Source organism: Mustela erminea, chromosome 10 (genome assembly GCF_009829155.1).
Source record: "Mustela erminea isolate mMusErm1 chromosome 10, mMusErm1.Pri, whole genome shotgun sequence".
In the NCBI taxonomy this organism is placed as follows: Eukaryota; Metazoa; Chordata; class Mammalia; order Carnivora; family Mustelidae; genus Mustela; species Mustela erminea.
This window is the reverse complement of record NC_045623.1, coordinates 25,901,552-25,919,031: the sequence shown is the minus strand read 5'-3', so window position 1 is coordinate 25,919,031 and position 17,480 is coordinate 25,901,552. Positions and strand designations below refer to the sequence as shown.

Genomic DNA, 17,480 nt, shown 5'->3' with positions numbered 1-17,480 from the left:
GGAAATCAAATTTAGTAACAAATACTGACATAAAAATCAGTAAAATGCACAAAACAGAGGATTCTGTGCCAGTTAAAACCAATAGTTTTTAAAATTAAAACTGAAATAATTATATGTATGCTTATATATATGTTTTTTATTTTGAAAATGCTATGGTATGGAATATTCTTTTTTACTTTTTAAAGTAACTTCACTGAGATATAATTTATATACTATAAACTTCACCCAGAAGTGATTTTTTTAATTAAATTTACTGAGTGGCATAACCATCCCTGTAAACAAGTTTGGGAACATTTTTATATCCCCCCCAAAATCCATCACGTCATTTATAATTAGTCTCTGTTTTCACTCTCAGCCATGGACAACCTCTAATCTGTTATTTCTGTCTCTACAAATTTGCCTTTTCAGGAAATTTCATATAAATGGAATCAGACAATATGTGGTCTTTTGTGTCTGGTTTCTTTCATTTAATTAACATAATATTTTTAGGTTCATTTTTCCTGTAATTTTATTATTTTTTAGTCATGGCTCTAATTTTTTGGTATAAGAAATAGTTTTTATTTTGAAATGAAAAACAGAGCTTAATCATTTGAAATGAAATGTTAGGAATAGAAATCCTGTTTAATATTGAAATGAAAACCTTATTACACGTGATCAAAAACAAATGGTAAACTCTTTGGATAAGAATCTTCAAAATTGGGGAAAAAAATTCCTAATTTGTTCTTCTGCACTAACTTTGAGAAAGTTGTGTGTGTGTGTGTGTGTGTTCGTACACACATATATAAATATATATTTAATCTAATTGAACATCAAATAATATTTTCATCAGCTTTCACTAATTATGCTGTAATATAAGCAACAAGATCTCAGTGACTTACCTACAATAAAGGCTTATTTCTTTTTCATGAATCTGTCAGCTGTAACTGAGCTATGAGTGTGTTCCATGTTTTGAGTCTCTTTCACATGTCTTCTTCATCCTGGGATCAAGACAGAAGGAAAGACCCCTAACTGGGACGTGTGATTCCTCTGGCAGAGGGAAAAAAAATAGGAGCACTGGTGAAAACAGGTAATGGCTCCCAAATCTGCCCAGACACATGCCATTATCCAAACTAAGTCACTGAGCAAATCCATTGCGGTGGGAAGCTATTTTCCTTCCAGAAGGAGGCACTGAAAGTTACCTGGCATTTAACCAGGAGATATAATCCTCTCCTAGGGAGACAGAGGGCCACTGGGAATAATCATACCATCTCCCACAGTGGTCTTGTGGCAAAGCTAGAGGCAAATGACAGGGTAGACCTCTCTGAATAAGGAAAAACACGTTTTTTCTTCCCTATAGGGTATTGAATACAAAAAAGAAAAGTTTTCACTAGGTAAGGAGCATAACTAAGAGAAATTCTGACACAGTAAATGGTAAAGTGAGTATTTTGTTGTTTATACCTTCACCAAAGCCTGTGTTTGTTCCCACCACTTACCACCTTTCTGGACACTCCAACTTTCTGAGTCCTTTCCTGTCATAGGCCTCATTGATTCTCCAGACTGGATTCCTTTTCTCTCAGTGTCTTTTCATCACTGGCTCCTCTTTTTTTTTTTTTTTTTTTGTAAGATTTTTAAAAACTTATTTAACAGAGAGAGGCACAACAAGAAAGGGAACATAAGCAGGGGGAGTGGGAGATGGAGAAGCAGGCTTCCTGTTAAGCAGCGAGCCCAATGTGGGGCTCGATCCTAGGACCCTAGGATACTAGGACCTGAGCTGAAGGCAGAGGCTTAACCACTGAGCCACTCAGGTGCTTCTGCCTCCTTTTCAATATTCCCTCCTGAAAGACATGTTCCCTGACAGCTTTATCAATTCTTTCTCCCTTCCTTAACCTTTAATCCCAGGAATCCCCCCCGCCACAACACACACACTTTTATTTTGGAATTTATAAACTTGTTTATTAATACTTACTCAAATCTGGGATTTTCCTGCTTCATTCTCTATGTTTACATGTTTATTATCTCCAACCCTCCCACTTAACTAAAGTATAAGCTTCATAAGAGCCAGGAAGCTTGCCATCTTGGCTGCTGTTTAGCCCCAACCAGTGCCTGACACATGGTTGACATTCAGTGAACATTTGGAAAATGAAGTAAATCTTCTACACTGGGTGCTTTTTGTGTGTGCATTGGCTGGTGGTGATGGTAGTGGTGATTGGGTCTTGGCTCTACCAGTTGAGATAAGTGATTTGCAGAGAATTATTATGATCCCCATGCTACAAGTTTATCTATAAGATACAGATGATGATGATTGCACTTATTTCCCATCATGTTGTTGGCAGGATTAAATGAAGTAATGTAAGTGTATGGTGCTAAGGCACAGCCCCTGTCCCTTAGAAAATTTCAGTATTTGCCATTATTAAGATTAATGTTTTTAAGTTGTAGGCTCATCCATTTTGCAATTTGTAATGAGATGGTCAGAGACTCACAAATATATTTGTTACTATATGGTTTTTACTTATTATAGAGAGTGCTACCAGAATTGGGGTATTGTCTCTTAAATGCTATATTATAGGCTTGCTCATTTTATTGTTCTTTCCTCTATTGCAGGCTTTGCCAATACTGTATTTTTTACCAATTGAAAATTTGTAGTAGCCCTGTGTCAAGCAGCTCTCTTGGCACCATTTTCCTAACAGTATTTGCTTACTTTGTGCCTCTGTGTCACATTTTGAAAATCCTTGCAATATTTCAAACTTTTTAAGCATTATTATATTTGTTACTAACCTGTCATCAGTGATTTTTGATGTTATTATTGTAATTTGTTTTGGGGTTCCAGGAACAACACTCGTATGAGATGGGGAACTTAATACATAAATGTTGTGCGTGTTCTGGCTGCTCCACTGACTGGTCATTCCCCTATCACTCTCCCTTTCCTTGAGCCCCCCTATTTCCTGAGATGCATCAATATCGAAATTAGGCCAATGAATAGCCCTACAGTAGCCTCTAAGTGTTAAAGTGAAAGGAAGAGGCATATGTCTCTCATTTTAAATGAAAAGCTAGAAATGATTAAGCTTAACAAAGAAGCATGTCAAAAGTCAAGATATTCCAAAACCTATGCCTCTTGCACCAAACAGCCAACCTCTGAATGCAAAGGAGAAGTTCTTAAAGGAAATTTAAAGTCCTACTCCAATAAACACATGAATGATAAAAAATGAAACAGTCTTATTACTGATATGAAGAGAATTTTAGTGGTCTAAAGAGGAGATTAACCCAGCCACAATATTCCCTTAACCCCAAGCCTAAGCCAGAGCCAGGCCCTAACTCTTCAGTTCTCTGAAGGCTGAGAGATGTGAGGAAGAGGAAGCTGCAGGAGAAAAGCTAGAACCTAGCAGAGGTTGGTTAGTGAGGTTTAAAGAAAGAAACCATCTCCGTCATATAAACGTGCAAGGTGAAGCCACAGGTGCTAATGGAGATGCCGCAACAAGGTATCTGCAGGGTCTAGCTCAGCTCATTAATAAAGGTGGCTACACTGGACAACTATTTTCAATGTAGAAGAAACAGGTTGTTATTGTTTTTGTTTTGTTTTTTTTTTAAAGATTTTATTTATTTATTTGAGAGAGAGCATGAGAGAGGAGAAGGTCAGAGGGAGAAGCAGACTCCCCGTGGAGCTGGGAGCCCAATGTGGGACTCAATCCCGGGACTCCAGGATCATGACCTGAGCTGAAGGCAGTCGCTCAACCAACTGAGCCACCCAGGCACCCCAGAAGAAACAGTTTTCTATTGGAAGAAGATCCTACTACGACTTTCATAGCTAGACCGAAGTCAACACCTGGCTTCAAAGATCCAAAGAACGGGCTGACTCTGCTGTTAGGGGCTGGTGACTTTATAAGTCGAAGCCAATGCTCATTTACCATTCTGAAAATCCTAGAAACCGTAAGAATTACAAATCTGTACAAATCTGCCTGTGCCCCAAAAGTGGAACAACAGAGCCCGGATGACGAGACATCTGTTTACAACATGGTTTACCCAATATTTTAAGCCCACTATTGAGACCTCCTTCTCAGAAAAAATATTCTTTTCAAAATATGACTGCTCACTGACAATGTACCTTGTCACCCAGGAGCTCTGATGGAGATGGATAATGGGATTACTGTTGTTCTCACGCCTGCTAACACAACATCCATCTTGCAGCCTGTGGATCAACGAGTGATTTCTACTCCTTAAGCCTTATTATTTAGGAAATACATTTCATAAGGCTGTAGCTGCCATGGTGATGACTCTGATGGATCTGGGGGCCAACTAAGTCAAAAACCTTCTGGGATGGAATGCCATTAAGAACATTCATGGTCCATGGGAAGAGGTCACAATGTCGACATGAACAGGAGTCTGGAAGAAGTTGATCCCAGCCCTCATGGGTGACTTGGCGGTCTCAGGACTCCAGTGGAGGCAGAACAGCAGATGTGGTGGAAACAGCAAGAGACTAGAAGCAGCAGGGGAGCCTGAACATGTGACTGGATGGATGCGATCTCCTGATCGAATGTTCATAGCTGAGGGGCTGCTTCTTACGGATGAGCAAACAGTGGTTTCCTGAGCTGGACTCTACTCCTGGTGAAGATGCTGTGAAGACAGTTGAAATGACAACAGAGGATTTAGAATACGACACACACTTAGTTGATAAAAGCAGCAGCGGGCTTGAGAGGACTGACTCCCATTGTGAAAGAAGTTCTGCTGTGTGTAAAATGCTTCAAACAGCATCATACTCCGCAGAAAAATTGTTTGTTAAAGGAAGAGTCAATATTTTCAGTAAATTTCAGTGTTGTCTTATTTTAAGAAATTGTCACAGCCATTCCAGCCTCCAGCTGCCACCACCCTGGTCAGTCAGCAACCATCAACATTGAGGCAAAACCCTCTGCCAGGAAAAACATTACAACTCACTAAAAACTCTGGTGATGGTCAGCATTTTTTAGCAAAGAAGTGTTTGGTAATTAAACTATATGGACTGTACATTTTCTAGACATAATGCTATTGCACGCTCAGTAGACTACTGTTTAGTGTAAACATGACTTTTCTATGTATTGGGAAACCAGAAAATTTATTTGAGTCACTTTATTGCAATATTCCCTTTATTTGGGTTGTCTGGAACCAAACCCTCTATATCTCTAAAGTGTGCCTTGTGTGTGGATATAGCTCCCCAGTTGAATGACTCATGATATATAGTATTTGTCATGTTATTTGAAAGTGCTAGAGGAAAAGAATATTCCTGGTACAGCTGTTTTAACTATCTACTAGTTTTCTTGATATATTATCAGTATATATTAAGGCTCTTAGGAATGCTTTTAATGTTGTTGGTGTGGCTGATATCAGGACAACTCAACCTTTTCCCTAGAAACCATCTACAAAGATGAAACTTTGATTAAGGAGGGTAGTTAAAATTTATTGTGTGTCAGAATCCGTTTTAGTCATGCCCGTTAAAGTGTACAGTCAGTTTGCTGTGCTCCTGAGGGACCATTTTAATTAATTTATTTGTTTGTTTGTTTGTTTGTTTATTTTTAATTTTATTACATTCTTAAGTTGGGTCTGCAGTGTTGTCTGCCCATAGAACTTATTTTCAACTTCTTCAATTCTGGTCGGAGTAATTCTTTTTCCTGGTTTGCCCCTCTCCTACTTAGTCGTCACTGAATCTAGAATAGGTAGTTATTCTACCTATTCTGATTGATGTTCTACCTATTCTGGTCTGGTTCGAACTGGCTGATACTGTGTTTAGTATGTGTTTCCAGTACCCCAAACTCATTTTGAGGCAAGTTTAGTAGACTTGTCATTTGTGGATTTAACATTGAGGGCTTTAAATATCTTTGGCATGCAGTAACATGACATATTCGTGAAGCATACATAGAACTGTACCAGTGTTTTGGAGGACACACCATGTGGGAGCGTTACCTGTCTTTTAGCCTTAACATTTTACTTTTTATTTACCTGTCATAGCTTACATATGCAGTGATATTTACTAAGGTGACTAAAAACATTAATGTGTGTGTGTGTGTGTGTGTCTGAGTATTAAAAAGCCCTTAAAAGAATACAAATGCTAAAAATCTAGAACTTACTTACTTTTGCCTACCTACAAACTGTCAACGGAACTTTATTTTTATTTCTAAGTTTTATGAGAAGACTTTAAAAGAAAATTACTGGATAGTTTTCAGTAATCCAAAAATATAACCTTATCCTCTATGAGCACACCTTTTATAACTTTTTTTGTTAAGATTTTATTTATTTATTTGAGAGAGTGAGCGAGGAAGCTAGCACAAGAGAAGGGGGGAGGCATGGGCGAGCGGGAGAAGCATACTTCTTGCTGAGCAGGGAGCCCGACACAAGGCTCCATTCCAGGACCTTGGGATCATGACCAGAGCTGAGGAGAAACACTTAACAGACTGAGCCACCCAGGTGCTCCCCCTCAAAAGTTTTTAAGTGATTTTTTACTCTAGAGTATTTTCATACGTACAAAAAAAATACAGATCTTCCTTCACTTATGATGAGGTTACATCATATGATGGGGTAAATTGAAAATATTGTGAGTTGAAATACATTGAATACAACTAACCTACCAAACATCGTAACTAGCCTAGCCTACCTTAAACATGATCAGAATATTTACATTAGCCTACAGTTGGGCAAAATCATCTAACACAAAGCCTATTTTATAATAAAGTGGTGAATATCTCATTCACCTGAGATACTGAATTTGCTGAATATTGTCCTGAAAGTGAAAAACAGATTGATTTTATGTGTAGAGCATGTGTTAAGTGTTAAGTGTCTTGGCTGTTTACCCTCATGATCTCATGGCTAACTGGAACACTACTGTCCAGCAGTATGAAAGAGTATTACGTTGCGTGTGTATCGCTGACCCAAGAAAAGATCAAAATTCAAAATCAAAGTATGGTTTCTACTGAAAGTGTGTCACTTTCTCACTATTGTGAAGTCAAAAATCATGAGTATTGCTATCTGGTTTAAAAAAAAAAAGGTGGAGGGGGGATTAGAAAATACTCAACAGGGTTGTGGTAAGGTTTACCTAAGATATTCATACAAAGTCTTCAAGCAGATGATGTATGTATCACATTTATTCCTCTTTTTTTTTTTTTATCCTCTCCTTAATCCTCTGTGATCCAAGGTGAGATCTGACCTTTCTGCCAGACTACAGAGACTTTTTCTTTTAATATACCATGTTTTGGTGGGAGGTGGACAGAGGGAAATTTTCTGTCAGATAGAATGATGTGAAAAATTACATGATTAGTATATAGCTTTATAGTTCACAAAACCTGAGGTCCAAGTACATTCAAGGCAACAAAGTTAGAAAATAGAAATGCTAGAAACAGAAAAATGGATGAATCAATTATCATATATGCATACAAGGGGATATATCCTACATAGCCCTGGAAATTATGTCAAATAAGATTAGAGTGTTGTATGCCCCTTTATATAACATGACATGGGCTGGCTTTTCCCCCAATCACATTTTCAACAGTGTTCCACAGAAGGCCTTTCTGATTTTTTATTATTATTATAAGCAGGCAGATTGGAAGGAGCTGTAAACCAAAACACAGCTGGTAAGTCTAAATTTAGGCCCATCAGGATGAGTGTCCCTCATAACACAGTTTCTCAAACTCCTTCCACTTTAAGTTGCTTTTTTACCAGATGTCTCTTGGTGTGTGTGTTTCTTGCGCATCAGCAAATTTTATTTGCGTGGCCTTTTCATGCCACTCTTCTGATTTATCACACTTCTCACATTGATTTTTTTCCCCTCTACTTGTAAAAAGAAAATAGCTGTTTGTGCACAGATGGTGGGTATGATTTAGTATTATAAGAGTAATTCATGTTATATTTATGAGATGTTTCCAAGTAGCCTTTTAGTGGGAAGTATTCAGGAAGGACACATTTTAGAAAGGTCGTCTCTCACCTTTTAACCTGTTTCTTTTGGTGTTTATCTCCTGAGTACTCAAATATTGGCAGGCCGTTGTTTGTTTTAAAATTCAGGGATGTTTTTTATTTATATCCATCGTAGAGCCTTGGAACCATCCAAGATCATTAAAGGAGGGAGGCAAAAGCATTTCTCAGAAATTACTGGAGCTGATTGTTAACCTGTAAGAAAATGAAGGAATGGAGGAGCAAGGTTGCAATGCAGTAATCATATCATTCCCCCTTTCCTACCTTTCCACCCTTGCTTCCTTCCTTCAATTTTTATTGTGTGCAACTCTGTGTATAGAAATGCTGTCAGTGGGCGCCTGGGTGGTTCAGTGGGTGCCTGGGTGGGCGCTTGGGTGGCTCAGTGGGTTAAAGCCTCTGCCTTCAGCTCAGTTCCTGATGCCCGCGTCTTGGGATCGAGTCCCTGCATTGGTCTCTGCTCAGCGGGGGGCCTGCTTCCTCTTCTCTCCTGTCTCTCTGCTTACTTGTGATTTCTGTCAAATAAATTAAAAAAAAAAAAAAAGAAAGAAATGCTGTCAGTTTGCCAGGGCTACTGTAACAAAGGACCGTAGATAAGCAGTCTGAAACAAGAGACATTAATTTATCTTTTTCACAGCTCTGGGAGCTAGAAGTCTGAAGTGCATGTGTCAGTGGGGTTGGTTCTTTCCGAGAGCAGTGAGGAAGGAATCTGTTCCAGGCCCCTCCACCTGGCTTGTAGATGGCTGTCTTCTCCTCATGTTTCTCAGCATTGTCTTTCCTCTATACATGTCTCTGTGTCTAACTTTGTTCTTTTTATAAAGACACCGGTGGGTTGTGTTACATAAGAACCCACCCCAGTGGCCACATTTTGGCTTAATAAACCTCTGTAAAGACCCTATCTCCAAATAAGGTCACACTCTGAGGTATGAGGTGTTAGGTCTCTTCAACATATGAATTTTGGAAGGACAGAATTTAATCCATAACAAATGCTTATTCTAAACCAAATGTAGCAACAATGAAAACTTACACTTAATTTGTAATTGGTTGTGTCAATAAATTTCAGTGTCATGCTAACACAATTCTAATGTCCATTTAACTAAGTAAAGTCATTTAAGTGGTTTCTCTCTTGATGGATGTGTTGGTTTGGAATAAGGGTAGAGGACAAAGACTTCTTACAGTAATCTGGCTTCACTGTTACACATTATATATTATGTTCACATCTGGGCTTGAAACCATCCCAGGATTTTGGTGTGTGTGCCTGTGTGTCTTCACTATGCTAGCTATAAGGAGGGTATTCAATGTTATTTAAGAAGTAGAGATCTACCACACAGATCATTTCCCTTTTGCTTTAATCTCTTGAAGAAAGAAAATGAAATGGTGTCCTTTCATTGTTTAGAAGACCAGTAGATAATGGACATCTATCCAAATGCTAAGAATGAATGGACTTATAAATAAAATTCAGGGAAGCGGGCAGGGAGAGAAAAAAGAGAGAGATAACTAATGAGAGAAAGAAGCACACATTATTGTGGAGGTGAGACCTTTGTTTGGAAAGAACAAATTTTAATGATCCATTTCTCCTGAAAAGCATCCACCACAAAAGGTTAAATGGAGGACTTTTTTGGTTAATTGCTTCTTTGGATCTTCTCAAACACTTATTTTCTTCTCTTATTCATGTCCAAATGTAAATCTTTTAAACATTGTCATTATATTTTCTTTCCCCTTTTTTGAAGTGAATATAAAAGTCTTTGGATAGTCAGTTTTATTGAGGTTTTAAGAATGTTTTTGAGTGATTCATAGTAATTTAAATCCTTCTACTGAATCTTGGATGTTGCTAAATTTCAGCCTGTAATTTTCTTCCTTTGCTCGATATCGAAGCATATTTTTGACACCACACTATGCTCATTGGAATTGTGAGCTTTTGTAAATTCATGCAGATCTTTCCCGCTCTACAAAAGGATGCATTTTAAGCAGAAGAAATAGAATGCTAAATTATGTAGTAGGTATGAGAAGTGGGCTGTGGTGAGTTAAGAGGGTGACTACAAAGAATACCAAAGCACATGGTTGTGTGCAGTGTCAGGGAAATTTAAAGTACGCATGCCTGTCAAATTAAAATTTGTCAGCTTAAAAAGCTACTACAGGACCCCTCCCCCATCTGAAAGTAGAGCATTCCTAGGAAATCTTTTGTAAGCTGAAATGGATTAAAGTGAAGAAGCAGTTACCATTAATCTATATGGAAAAAATTTTTAAGCCTTCCCAGACCCAAAACACAACCTCTCTTAGGCTTTTCTGGCACCTTAAGATGCATTTTGCTAATGGATGCACAAAATAAATGGAGATAAAGCACAGATGTTCACAGACACAGTTCAAGCTGTGGCGTTTGATGCCCTGATGTTGAGTGTAGTTCCTGGGGAAGGAGCTTGGTGGCGCCACTCTTACTGCGTGGGGTGCACCCCGCCTTTCTCAGGGTTGGCTGCAGAGCCTTCGCTGAGCACTATTTTTGCTTTTCACCATTTTCCAGAAAAATGAAAATCTTTGGATTGCAAAAACAGATACTTAATGTAGTGAAGTGGCTGTACTTATATACAATATATACTATACAGAGATATTTTTATACCTGCTGACTGCATATTTATTTGGAACCTCTAAATTACATTTTTAATGACTCCTTAGTGTTCCATTGTGTTAGCATTCCATAATTTATCTTGACAATCCAATTTCCATGTGATCCCAGGCATTTTAAAATTTCCTATTTAATTAAGCAACTTTGATCAATTAAGAAAAAAAAATCAAATGTTATCCAGGGTCATTTGCCCAAATGGCCCTAGACAATTATTTTAACTTATTACAGTAATTCTTACTGCCTTTGAACATATAGACAGTGTTGACATTAACAATTTTAATATTTTTCTCAGTAAATGTTTATTTTAGAATCTGGAAATGCAGAAACTCATAGAAAAATACTAAACTCAACAACCATCCCAACACCTGAAATAACTTCTGTTAACTTTTTTGGTATAGCTTATAAGGTTGTATCCTCTGTCTCTCACGCTTTTTTTCTCTTACCCTCTCCATCTTAAACGCACATAAACACACATACACACCCAAGAATCTAATTGTACACAAATTTTATATCCTGTTATTTTCTTTTAATAATATACTGTGACCCTTTTTCCAACATACTGTATTCTGTTACTTCTAGAATAATAATTTTAATCACTTTATTGTGTTCTATCACATGGATAGACTTTATTCTAGCCTATTAATAGGGAAATACCATAATTTATTTTGCTAAACTTTATGGCAAGATATTTATTGTCTCTTATTTTGTGTCTCATTAGTACAACTGTTATGTGTCTATTCCTTGGTTTAAATCATGCCTAAGTGTTTTTCCTTTCACAAATCATTTTGTAATTACAGCAACTTGAACCTTCTAAATTTAAACAAACCTTATTGTTCTTACCTCTTCAGCTGGTGTGTCTTACCATAATATCTCTTGTATTATTGCATTGAGGGGTTACCCAAAGGCTGCATTGTAGTTCACAGAACTAACTTTTTGTGTGGGACGAGCCTTAAGAATAGTGCTGTGGATATTACTGATGCTTCAAAAGGATTTAAGTTGATTTGTTTTCAGGGGTAAAATAAGTCAGTATTATGATTTCAGTCTTTTTTTTATTCCTAGTACTACAAAAGCATTCCTTCTCTTAAAATATTGGGGTTTTGCTACATTTTTATATACTAATAAATTTAGAAGTTGCACTGTTTTAGCCTTTGAGGTGGGAGAGATTTTGCAAATTTTCAACTCCAGGTCCTCAATTTAACCTTGAAAGGCTGAATTAATTGTTCGAAGTTATTTGCTTAGTCAGTGGTAGAGAAAGGACTAGAACCCACGTTTGAGCCTCCTCTGTAATGATTTTTTTTTTTTTCCATTTATGACTGGCTAACTCTGTTGCTAAGTTATGATAGACTTTGTTGCTGAATTCATCTTTAAGTGTGTTGGTTAAATTTAATCTGTTCATAACAACAGACAAAATTTTTTATTCTAACATCCATACATATTCTTAATTTTGGAGGAAAAAAGTAGTATCTAAAGGAGAAAGCAGAGAGTTGGAAAAATGTCATTTTTACTACTGAAGAAATAACTCAAATGTCATATTGATACTGTTAGTTTTATGTTTGCATATGAATAAAACATTACTGGTAGAATTTACTGCATGTTATCCTTTTGTTTCATTTAAAATTTTTTATTAAAAAATAACATGCAGCCCTTTCTTTAAAAACAAACTATTGATAGTGCCTGAGGAGGCAGTATGTCCAAGGAAGTAGCCAGTGGCTTTGAGCCTGAGGAGGGAACCAGTGTGGTTGTGAATGAGAACAAGACTGCTTTGGTTCCTGGGGTCAGGGCTGAGAAGACAGTTGGCCTGGATGGAAGATTGGTTACATGTAGGGGGATTGAGCATTAATAAATATCTTCCGGATACTGAGAAGCCAGGCTTCTCTCTGCTAGAGAAAAGAGTTACAAACATGGAAAGTGGTAAAGCCAGAACAGTCAAATGGTGTCAAACTGTAACTGGAGGTAGTGTGAACTCATAACATTTACTTTCTATCTGTATATCTCTAGATCCAGATGTGTATTGCATGTGTGTGTATGTGTATGTGTATTGTACATATATTTCCTATCATTCACATCTTGGTTTCCAAATTCCAGTTTCCTCTAGAAGGAACCAGAGTTTCTTAGAGAAATGTCTGATTCCATAGCTGGGTCAGGGAAAATAGAAGATAAATCTGAAACATCTTGTTCTGCGAAGTTATGTTATGTACAGTGCTCAAGGAATAATGAAGACAAATCAAAAACACACAGATGCCCCTAGGGGGTTCCACTAGGCAGGTCATGGACACTTAACATCAAAATAAATTATGACATTAATGGATTATAACCTATTGAATAACATAGGAATCTGTGAGTCTATACTTATATAGTTAATTGAGTAAATAAATAAATACTCTTTATTCTCCTTAGGAAGAAACCTAGTGATAATGTCAAAATTGAAAAAAAAAAAAAAGGAATACATGTGTTATTTTGAAATAAGGAATGTAACAAGGAAAAAAAACAGCTAATAGAGTTCTGAATTTGCTTCTGAAGAGTGTGAACTGGGAATAGCAATTCTGGAGCATGGGAAGCTGCTTTTAAATTTTAATTTGCTTTGTCTTATTTTAAGCTTTGTAGAATTATTTGACTTTTTAAAACTATACATATACTTTTTATTTTGAAATAATTTCAAACTGGGAGAAAAGTTGCAGAAATACCACAAAGAACCTAGATTTCCCAATGACTGCCATTGCACAATTTTCCTTTCTCTCTCCCTCTGAGTTAGTTGAATACATTGAAGACATGATATTTTATTACTCCTGAATTGGCCTGCATATTTTTTGAAAACAGGGACACTCTCCTACCAAAGTACAGTATACATACACAAATCAGGAAACTGATAATGACACAATACTACATTCTAATCCACAGACCCTTTCATATTTCTCCATTTGTCCCAATAACATGATCAGAGAGAGAAAGCAAAGGTTCTCCTTCTTTAGTATGGAATCCAATTCAAGATCACATGTTGTAGTTAGCTATTATGTATCTTTGGTCTTCTTCAGTCTGGAACAGTTGCTCATCTTCCTTTTTTCCATCAGAGGAGTTGAATTTTTGAAGCTATTTTATAAGCAATGTCTCTTCCTCTCAAACATACACAGTACCTGTATTTTTCTTCTGATCAGTATAATTATATCACCATTTTTAGTTAAATTCAGGATTAAGAACAATTAGTGGGTGTTCACAGTCAAGCCATATAGTGAACCAGGATTACATTTTCATTCTTGTACATCTTTTGCTTTCTTGATAGTTTATCATTCATTTATTCCTTCATTCATTCACTTCCTCTCCTTCTTTATCCCACACTCTTGCTTTTTGCCCATCCTGGCTTCTCTGCACCCATCTCAGTTCATCTATAGAATCTAACATGACATGCTTCCTCTCATTATGTTTAAACATATCACATATTCTGTCACCTCCCTCTTTCCTTCCTCCTCCCTCCCTTTCTTTCTCTTTTCTTTTTTTTCCCTCCCTCCCCCCTCCCTTCCTTTTTCTTCCTTCCATCTTTTTTTTTTTTTCCTTCCTTCCTTTGATCACTCCTCTGGTCTTTCCTTCTGTCCCTCCTTCCTTCTTCCCTCTCTTGCTTCATTCTTTTTCCATTCTTCTTCTCCTTGCCTCCCTGGTGACTGTCTTTCTGACCAGGTCTGTATACGATTTCTCTAGTTCTGCTGCAAAGCTATCAATCTGGAGCATTCCTTCACACTCATTTGAAGAATTTCTTCTGTTCTCTTTCCTGTTGAGTCTGCTGTTTTTAGATGGTTTCTTCTTCTTCTTCTTCTTCTTCTTCTTCTTCTGCTTCTTTTTAAGATTTATTTATTTATTTGAAGGATAGGGGAGGAGCAAAGGGAGAGGGAGAGAGAGAATCTCAAGCAGACTCTCTGCTGAGCACAGAGCCCTATTCTGGGCTTGATCCCACAACCCTGACATCATGACCTGAGCCAAAACCAAGAGTCAGATGCTCAACTGACTGAGCCACCCAGGCACCCCCTAGATCCTATTTCTTCTTGCTCTGTGCCCTTATTTTAGAAAGTTAAAGAAGCTTCCAAAGAATGGGTGCACGGGAAGTCAGTTTTGGGTATCCTTTATATCTGAGATGGTTTTAATCTATGTATACTTGAATGACAATTTGCCTGGCTATATAGAGTTCTAGGTAGAAGATATTCTCTCAAAATTAGGAAGACGTTTTATTGCCATTTAGTTTCCTGTGTACCATTCAGAAATCTGGAGCCATTCTCAATCCTGAGAGTTCTGTTGTATTTTACCTATTTATATTCCCTCTGGAAGCTAAGATCTACTATGAAATGTCACAGTAGTAGATGGTTGCACAACACATCCTACCCCACCAAGGCCCCATTCATTTTGAGGAGGTATGAGAGGCCCTGTCAGCCTGGAAACACTTCAGTTCAAAGCCCATTTTTCCTTCTTCATTTTATGGAGTTAGTTTTATTAAAGCACTGCCTGCCTGGATCCTTTAATTTTTAAAAACACTTCCTTCTCCTTTTCCATCTCTTGTTCTTGTAATTCAGCTTAGTTCTTGACTTCTAGCTTTCAAACTTCCTGTTGAGTTGTTATCTTATTATCATATTTCAATTTTCATGAGCCTCCTTTTTAATTGTCTTGCTGCTGTTCTCTGAATTTTTTAAGAATATAGCTCCTGTTTTTATTCATGAATTAGGTATCATTCTTATCTCTGATGATTTCATCTATTTTTTGTAAGCATTTTTTTTGTTTTGTTTTGTTTGTTTGTGAGTCTTCCACATCAGAGGCTTTCTGCGTACTTAAATATTTTGTAGTCTCTACATCAGGTAATAAAAAGTGGAGGAGATACTCAGCATGTACGGTAGGGGCTTCACTGCAGGGTGATTAGGCAGAGACCTGGCTAATGCATCAGGGATTGCAACAGTTAGTCTTCTCTTGGAATGGTGAAGGGAGAGGAACCCTCCGATCGCTGTGTGGAATTTTGCACATTCCTGCCAGCATCCTTGCGGCCAGCTGAGGGAAGAGGGCTGGCCATCTTCCCGTCTAGTCTACAGGACTTTCCATGGCTATCTCTTCCTCAATTCTGTTTGGCAGCCTTGAGTTCAGAGACAACCCAGAAAGTAAACTTGAAGTGGGATTTTAATAGGAAACAAGAGATAAAAATACATGTTCAATATAGCAGATCTAACCAGGAGTCCAGTCATCCTTTTTGTTCTTGATATATTTCATTAGTATTCATGGTTTCTAAGAAAAAGAGGATTTTAATCTATTTCTTCTATAGATGTTAATTTTTGAATATGTTTTATTCCTCAGGATGCCTCACTGATGGACATGAATTCCTTCAGCCCTATGATACCAACATCCCCTCTGTCAATGATAAACCAAGTCAAGTTTGAAGATGAGCCAGATTTGAAAGATCTCTTCATAACAGTTGATGAACCTGAAAGCCATGTTACTACGATTGAAACTTTCATTACTTACAGGATTATTACTAAGGTAAACTTTTAATGAACACTTTTTTGAATACAGTTGCTCTCTGAACTTTGGAAGTGCTTTTTGTTCACTATGACTCTCAACAGTACAGAATCTTAGCTGAATTGACTTATTTTTTTTTCAACCATTTTAGGTAAGATATTGCATCTAATCTATCCTTCACTTGTTCTGTATGAAATTGGTGGAATTCAAATTACAGCAGTCACTCATCTTTTTAGCAGTTGAGCATCTTGAAATAAGAACATTTAGTTTTTAGTTTCAAAAATAATAAAGAAATATCTTTGTAAAGAAATATCTTTGGAAAAGAAGAGTCTCAGTTTGCTAATAAACAACATTTTGAAAACATGATACAGTATTTTGTTGTAGCATTTCTTTTGAGGATTACAAAATACAGCTTCATTTGTTTTCCAAATAAGAGCAAGTGGCTGCTTTGTAAGATACTGTTAGTTGTCCAGTAATTAAAAGGCAGAGTAAATCTAGAACCCAAATCTCCTTAATCCTAAGAGAAGGCTGTGGAAAAGACAGTTTACTTCTGACAGAATTAAACAACCAAACAGTTTAATTAAAAAAATTTTTTTATGTAATAGCAGCCTTTGAGAATTATATTCATAGGTTGTAACATTTTCTTTTCTTTTTTTTTTTTTAAGATTTTGTTTATTTTCGAGAGAGAGAGAGAGAGAGCGGGAGGTGGGGGACAGAGAAAGAGTCAGAAGCAGACTTCCTGCCAAGTAGGGATCCTGATGCAGGGCTCAATCCCAGCACTCTGGGATCATGATCTGAGCCCAACGTAGACACTCACCAACTGAGCCACCCAGGTGCCTCTATAATATTTTCTTTATGAAACCTCACCCTAATCTCTTTTGTAGCTGAAAAGGGTTTGGACCATCTTCCTGCAATCACTTCTTCCAATGCAAACTCCACCTTGCTGCCAGTTAGTATTTCGTAAAAGTGTATATATTTGATCTCTTCACTCAGATTCTTAAAATCCTTCCTTGGTTCCTCATCTCCTGTACAACAAAGTGCAAATTCCCTTGAATGACATATAAAGAGCTTTTTAGTCTGATGCCAGCTTACTATATAAAGACTCATCTCCTAACTCCCCATGTTTAATACTCCTGGTCTCTACTCATCTAGAGCTGTTTTTGTTATCTGAATACTGTAGGGTATTTTCTTTTTTAAGATTTTATTTATTTCTTTGAGAGAGAGAGCAGGAGTGGAGTGGAGGAGCAGAGGCAGAAGATGACTCTACACTAAACAGGAAGCCCTACTGGGGACTCAATCCAAGGATCCTGGGATTATGACCTAAGGCAGATGCTTAACTGACTGAGCCACCCAGGCACCCTTCTAGGGTATTTCTTACTCTCATGACTTTGTATATGCTTTTCCTTGTTTGCTATGTCCTTCCTCTTCTAGAGGAAGAATGAACAACTGTTTATTTTTCAGCAACTCAAAATGATGC

At 37.3% G+C, this 17,480-nt stretch overlaps 1 protein-coding gene across 2 annotated transcripts in view; it reads left to right on the top strand.

The window, feature by feature from the left end:
* The window catches only part of SNX7 (sorting nexin 7), a 98,451-nt gene that overhangs the window by 8,717 nt on the left and 72,254 nt on the right, over positions 1–17,480 (top strand). For both annotated transcript variants that reach the window (XM_032301585.1, XM_032301586.1), the window contains exon 2: positions 15,842–16,024. In XM_032301585.1, coding sequence (XP_032157476.1) covers positions 15,842–16,024 — 183 coding nt within the window. The remainder of the gene's footprint in view (positions 1–15,841; positions 16,025–17,480) is intronic.